The 7,533-nt window shown below is 39.9% G+C and overlaps 1 protein-coding gene across 1 annotated transcript; it reads right to left on the bottom strand.

Moving 5' to 3' along the window:
• Positions 1 to 2,037: 2,037 nt before the first annotated feature.
• Positions 2,038 to 3,990, bottom strand: LOC145990227 (uncharacterized). The gene has a single exon (XM_083125900.1). The coding sequence runs from the start codon at positions 3,933 to 3,935 to the stop codon at positions 2,631 to 2,633; it is 1,305 nt and encodes a 434-aa protein (XP_082982026.1). The 5' UTR covers positions 3,936 to 3,990; the 3' UTR covers positions 2,038 to 2,630.
• Between the last annotated feature and the right edge of the window lie 3,543 nt (positions 3,991 to 7,533).

Here is a 7,533-nt window from a genome sequence, read left to right as displayed (position 1 = left end):
ACATATGTGAATGTGTGCTAACAAACAACTTGACATATTCATATCCAGACTCAAATCAGAAATAAATGCCAGGACATGGATTGAAAAGAAAGAACTGCCGAGAATAAATTCGGGCATCCAGTAGCTAGTATTTATATAAATAAATAATCGACATCAAATAACTTTTATAGAATACCCAGATTCTTCTAAATCAAGAAACATAAAAACTGGCCGACTTACCTATTTGCTTAGTTATACGCCTCAGTGACTTCTGAATATTTCGAAGTGAATAGTTAATCCTTTAATCCTGTACTATACTGGGCGTAAATTCTTTGTAGCTGTAATATTACTAAAAATATTCGTTTACATTTTCGCGTATCGCTGTTAGCCTACTATAACATCTAGATATAGCCTACATGGCAATGCATGTGAGCCACCACTAAAGCTTTGTATGAAGTGTTCATGTACACGTGCAATTCATCAATTTGTGTTACATGAAATGTCTTTATCTCAGTTTTTTAAGTAGCGGATATCTATCACACAAAACACACTGCAATTATTTGAAGTGATGTATTTATTGGTACAGTGCCATGCATAAGTATTACCAAGCAAATCGTCCATCCCCATGTTGTTTGTTTCTCTTTCTTTCTTTTTCTTTGTTTTATATAATGAGAGCTTCAAGAATTAAACCAATACGGCAAACAAGCCGACAACTTCTGCACCAATATCGGTAAAAATTCACTTCTTTAAAATACGTAGGGCGAAAGAGTTTGGTTTGAGTTGCTGTTTTAAGTCCACTTTATGCACAGTAAGTGCATCGGGACTGGACCTACAGTTTAAAGAGGGATCCGAACCACTTGTGCCTCCACCGGGTATCGAACCCGGGACCCCTTGATTACAAGGCAATGATGGTAGGGCGAAAGAGAAAAAGTAATGAACATAGTCATGGACAATTTGTCGAGCACTACTAATGCATTCCACTGTACGTAGACCTGGATTGCAAACTTGTAGCAATGTTCATGCTACGGAATCTCAATTTTCTCGAAGAGAGCTAAAAGACCTGAGATGGGACATGTCATGATTTAGCAGAATCCTTAATCTCCCGTCCATGCATGCATACATGTAAGTGATATCTCATGTGTACGTACATAACTATCAAGGTCTAATAATTACAAGATTATGAATTCTTATTTGAAAATAATGTTACCTGAATATGCATTAGTCCCTTCCAGTGGCTGCAATTGGGTTCCAAAACTGGGGGAAGGGGCAAGGTGCCAAAACGGGGGGGGGGGTCAAGAACAGTTTACTTTTCCTTGATACATAAGGTTTAGCATAGTTCGGGAGCAAAGGTGGCAAAAGGTGGGGGGCAACTGTCCCCTCTCGCACCCTCTAATCGCCGCCTCTGGTCCCTTCTATTTCCTTCTTTACTATATGTCGGAAGCAAAGGGCGCGGTCACAATAATTAGGTACGAAATGTGAAATAATATGGTTAAAAAAAGTCTCATGCAACAATAGCCGAAAATCATTTACATTGTGTTACTGAGGTGGTAAATTGTTGTCTTGAAGGGTAGCATGGGATCAAAAGTCAATGTAAGTATTATCGAACAGCAAAATAAATATAAAGAACAAACAAAAGAAAATGCACAGAGAGACTAATATAACGAAAGTGTACATAAATGACGGTTTTAGAAAGAATTAGTATAAAAATATATTTTGTAAAATATATGGCGGGTGTAATGAAATATGTATTTTCTGAAATTTGATTGTATGAGAAATTGATTCATATATTATTATTGTTTTATACTGTTGAAATTTGAATTAGCTAACATCGTCTCTCTCCAACGTTCTCACGTTTTCCTTGAATTTTTTTTTCGTGAAATTAATTTTCAACTATTGCTGCATGCGAACATTTCTTCATTACCATAAAATGTAAACAACCTTGATGCTAGTGGTCAAGTACGTACACAATTCTAATAATACTGGTTTAAAGTAGAGAAATGTAAACATTGAAATAAACACATTCCCCGAATTTTTTTGAATAATGCATAATATTCTGTATTAAAATTGAAGTTGCTAACTTATGTTACAAGGTGTTAGTATTAAAGCTTGTTTAGTCATTACTACTTGATGAACATAATACAGTAACTGTTGTTAACAAAAATGGACAAATCCGTCTATTTCATGCATACTCAGTTCAGTTACGTCAAGTAGTCTTTTTTAATTGTTATTTATAATATATATGTTCTGCATCGACTCTCACACTAATCAACGTATACCTGAAACCACATTCGATATACGCCAAATGAAACGTTTGTCAATCTGCACTAAGTTCACAGTAAGTGAATATTTCGTTTGGTTCATAGGTATCAGAACTACGTGAGTAATACTTCATTAGTACTAATGTGCTTAGTTTTTCTCTGTGGGCGTTACTGTGTTCCTCAACGCTTGTTAATAAATATATGTAACATGCCTCCTCTAATGTCACTGATTTCACTAACTATAGATTATCATTCGCAACAACAAACCCACATCATCTTTGGTGAATGAAGTACGTACAAAGAAAATTGTTTTCTTGCGTCATACTTGCAATAGACCGTCTTCAATTTACAGGAGATAACACAATTAAACTGAGCAACTAGTAAACATTGTAGCTACGGAGCACTGGCCTGCTTTCTTCTGATTGTTTGCGTGTCAAATGTATTACAACATTTTATCACAAACACTTCAAAGAACTCGTCGATGACTTCTGTCAATCTTGCTCTGTATTCAAGATCCTTTATGAACGTTTGGATTGCAATCGTTGTCATTTTCCCTTTGCTGAGAGACTCAAACTCGTCAGGGATATCAGGATCAGTCGCTTTGGTCAGTTGTTCCTCTTCCAACAAGATGAAGGGCAGACTCCAAAAGGCATAAGTGATCCCTAGCAGTCTTTTGGACAGAAAGTTTTTCTCTAAAGCTTTCAGAGTGAAGCCCTCAATCCTAAGGCCCACTTTCTCCAAAGTACCCGTGAAGGATTTGTGGTAAATTCTCAAAAGTTCGGCACGATACTTTTCCCTAAAGGGGCGCGTTGTGCTAACGTACAGGAAAACAATGATGTCAAGCGTCGGGGGACCGTAGCGGGCGAACTGCAAGTCTAAGAGCATGACGTCCACCGGATTTCCAGATTCGTCATACTTGAACAACACATTGTTTGTCCAAACATCACCGTGACACACCACATTCAGTACATTCCACGGCCTAACCAACTTGCAGCCTTCATCGTGGAGAGTACTCATTTTCTTTTCGAACTTCGGCACCAAGTCCTTATGTTTTGATATCAACTTCGCAAGTTCAAGGATAGTTTCTGAACTGGACTTAAACCCGTCGCATATCAACTTGACACACTTTTCGGTGAACATCACTTCAGTTAGAAACGGGTACACCTGATTCAGCGGCATTCCTTTCCTCTTTTCCAACGCGACGGAAGCTCCGTGAAGTTTTGCGAGTTCCTGCAGGACAAGGGCACAATGCGCAAAATCCAATCCCTTCCTCAACTTTCCGAACCTGCGATAGCTGGACGGATACAGGTCTTGCAGCAAAAGGCAATCGTTGAGTCCGTCACTGTGGGCCAAGTAGCACTTTGGGTAGGACAGGGGTATACCTTGCTGCAGGAGTGCTGGAAGGATCTGGTTGTAGAAGTTCACCTCTCTCCGGAAAGCTCCCAACTTGATCACTGCAGCCCTCTGACTCTCCTGCTGAGGGTACGTTTTGATGAACAGCCGGTACCAAAAGTCCTTCCCGTTCACGTGAACGGAGATCTTCACCCTCCAGTGAGCGCCCATGAAACCCGATATCTCCTTTGTGGCTGGTTCGATCTCGATTTCCTTCAGAACGAAATATTTACTGTTCACAAGATTCTGAACAGCCTGGTCGAACCTCTCCTTCGGGATGACGTCCGTCAGAACGCTCTCAGCCATATTGGAAGACCAACTTCTTCACTACGACTTCGCCGTGACCAACCCCACTGGCATATTCGCTGCAACTGTGTGGACCTAGTCTTATCGCACAAAGCGGTAGATAAGGAATCAGGGTTGCCAGTGCCAATATAACGATGCTCTTTCAACGATCGATTACAAGAATAATGACTCTGAAAAACACAAAACAATTCAAATTCACAGGTTCACACAAGGAAAGGGCGCTCGCAGGATTTTTTCTCAGGGTGAGGCAGAGTAAGTATTCATAACATCTCTTCATTGATTGAGTTGATTGATTTGTTGTTTTAAGTTCACTTTATGCACAGTAAGGCTAATTGGGACTGGACCTACAGTTTAAAGTGCGATCCGAACCACTATGAGCCTCCACCGGGTATCGAACCCGAGACCCCTTGATTATAAGGCCACCTATAAATAACAGAAAGCACCATTATGCGCAATAAAATATCGCTGCAACTTCACAATTACATGAACTATTTCCATATATCTCTAGGGTGGGGTGGGGGTCAAGTGTCCCCTACTCCTTCCCCCTGCGCAGGCGCCCTTGCACAGGATATCATGACCAGAGTTCGAAGGCTGTGCATACAGTCTGGAGGGAAATTACCGTTGTTAGGGAAGTGTTAAGACCAGTGGCGTTTATTGGCGTCCAAAACTAGGGCAAGGTGCCTAAACTGGGCGGGGAGGCAAGGACAGTGCAATTCACTTTGTATATGAGGTTTATCATAGAGCTGGGGCAAAAGTGACAAAAAGTGGGCGAGCAACTGCCCCCTCATCGACCCCCCTAATCGCAGTCACTGGTTAAGACACACGTTGAAACTCTTACTATAGCTCTTGTCCAGTCTTACGGCGGGCGGGCAAGGGAAGTGGGGAGCGGGGAAGCAACCAATCCAGCGCCAAGAGAAATACAGCAGCTTGCAGAACGAGATGCGCGCAGCACCTCCTCCCGCGACGTCGTAACTCTCGGCACCACCGCTGTTATCTGGTTGGTCTGCTGCGTATTCCCCACTTCCCTATCCTGATACAATTTGATTAGCCGCTCATTTCAACTTGACTGTGTGTAATTTACACCATAGCCGCAATTAAGGAATCAACAAAGTACTACTTCAGTCCGTACTAAAAGTAACTATCGTAACGAACTGTTGCTCGTTGGGATCTTACCAGAATCCTAACCATTATGCTCGCTTAATCATTCATCCTCACTGGTGAGCACTCGCCCTTTGGCAGATAACTTGATGGTAATAGGCGAGAGGTTATTTTCACGCTTGTAACGGCCGACGAAGGAGGTTATTGCTTTTGGCTTGCTACTTTTCTCTAATCAGGGGAACCTGTTTCGATACCTCCATTGGGAAAAAATTTCCCAAATTGAAATTTATATTCGAAATACCCATGTTGATCTATCCTTAGAAGTTGGATTTTTTTTATTAAAACATAGAAAAGGAAATAAAACAAAATAAAATAAACCATATTTTCTCTGCCAAAAACCCAAAAATTAACAAAATTAAAATTGTATGATTATATCAAGTGCAGATGCGGCAACAGGCCAGAAGTAATTTGATAAGTCTTAACTGGTTATCTAACTGGCCGTAAAAGCAAAATAAACACACGTGTTTTCCGAAGAGATAGAAAGAAGTTTTGGTTATCGTAAGTAATATTTTCCGCACGTAATCAGTCTGTCTGTGTCATAATCACTGGAGGGCGGAGCCCAACATCTATGTTGTAATGGCCGCCGTGCCTATCACTTGATAACACTAAGATGGACATAGTTCGAGGGCGTGGCTAGGTGCACAAAGATGGCCGCTAGTCACGTGACTGTCCCCAAGAATTTCGATGTCGCATGTGTGTCGCCCGTGCAAAAGTTACACAACTGGTTGCACACACTGGAAGGTTCTTCTTTGTGGGTGTAAAACTGCTTTACATGAAGTGGTGGAGTTGAATGTGACTCGTTAAATGTCACATAAAATGCACTTTTGTAAACACTGCGGCATGACCTTGCGGGAGGGATCATTCACATTCTGTAATGCAAGTGTACAGAGGTGAGAAGTAGAAACACTAGGATACTTCCTTGATAAATTTCTGCTTCTTCATTGGGTGAAATCTACAAAACTGGCAGATTTTGGGGAAAAGTTTACACATGATGATGACTTGCATTATGTAAGCTGCACTTTTGATGGAAGTAGCGTAATATTTGTGGAAAGTAATGCACTTCCGGAACAGAAGCATATTGTGTGTAGTTTGTGGGGACAAAACTACGGTGTGCATTCTTCTCCCTGATATTCTGCTCTCTTCCCTGCTCGCTCTTCATGTCTTCTGTTGTTCTTTTCCGCATCTCTTCTGTCCTTATTTTGTGGGAGCATTGATGGGGAAAGGGACTGAAGAATTTTGTCCGGTGTGGGAGTTTCTTCTTATAGAAAGGGGTGGAAAATGTTTGTTCCATGTACCAAAATACTGGGTGGCTGGCTGGCTGTCTCACATGGCTGTTGCATGCTGTTGTCCTGAGAAGCTAAACCGTCGGGATGCGTGCAGATTCGGGTTCGAATCCCGTTCTCCTCGCTGGTGACTGGCCAAACTGCTACATGTAGATTCAGAAATAGATACGCTGGGAAAATCCTTCTCCTGTTGATAGCTTTTGACTGGTGTGATGAATAGACAGACTTAGGTAAAGGATATAGTATAATTTCGTAGACGGGAAATGAGGAAAGGGGTGTTGATCTAGACTTATTAACACAAATAACAAATTTCCAATCCTGTGCCATACCTTGTGTGAACATTTATAAATTACTATGAAAATGCAAATTAAAAAGGACTAATAAGTATTAGAATAATAAAATATATGGGTAAGCTTATAATAAATCAGTTTTGTCACATTTATGTGAGAATTCATGAAGAAACCAATGAAATATTTGTTAAATTTATCGAAACTATTACTTCTATTTTCCCTTGTTGTCAATAGAAAGATGAGTATACCTTAAAATTGAATTTATTTAGTGACATGCCTAAAGGTGCTAATTTGTGATCTTTAAAACATCGTAACAATTAGTCACGGGGCCTATTTGTGACGGTTCACTGCTGGTCCAAATACATGTGATAATACGTATCGATTACCCCGTATGCATGGAAGTGATTCTGTTGTGTCCTGAATTTGACTTGCTTGTTTATTTTAAAACCTTGAAATTTCTGCCACACCGAAAATTATTAAAATTGTAGAGCATTTAAATGAAAAATTATTTTGATTGTTCTTAAAGTGCTCGCCCATGGACATAAAAGATATAAACTGACCATAATTTTACTTGAAAATAACATTAAAGGAAAGGGGGTTGCCGACTCTGCGTGCCCCCTTAAAAAAATAGTCTCGAGTGATTTGTCAACTAGTGTTAATTAATTATAATCAACATTCTCACAAAATAATTACTGAAATTGCCGTAGATTGTGATTAAATCGTTCTAAAATTCCTAATTATTATTGATTTCTAATAGCATTAAATTTATCTAAAACTCGCTCAAGTTATGAAAAATAACAGAGAAATAACCCTTTGTATTATATATATATATAGATGCAGTGATTCTAATAGTGTTGCCGTTTACAA

The sequence above is a fragment of the Lepisma saccharinum genome, chromosome 7 (assembly GCF_977018435.1).
Source record: "Lepisma saccharinum chromosome 7, izLepSacc3.1, whole genome shotgun sequence".
NCBI classification, from domain to species: domain Eukaryota; kingdom Metazoa; phylum Arthropoda; class Insecta; order Zygentoma; family Lepismatidae; genus Lepisma; species Lepisma saccharinum.
Note: the sequence above shows the minus strand (reverse complement) of the source record. Positions and strands in the feature narration are given on the sequence as shown.

Bases quoted from the DNA above. Each gene is read 5' to 3' on its own strand.
- LOC145990227 (XM_083125900.1), bottom strand. From the start codon at position 3,935: ATGGCTGAGAGCGTTCTGACGGACGTCATCCCGAAGGAGAGGTTCGAC.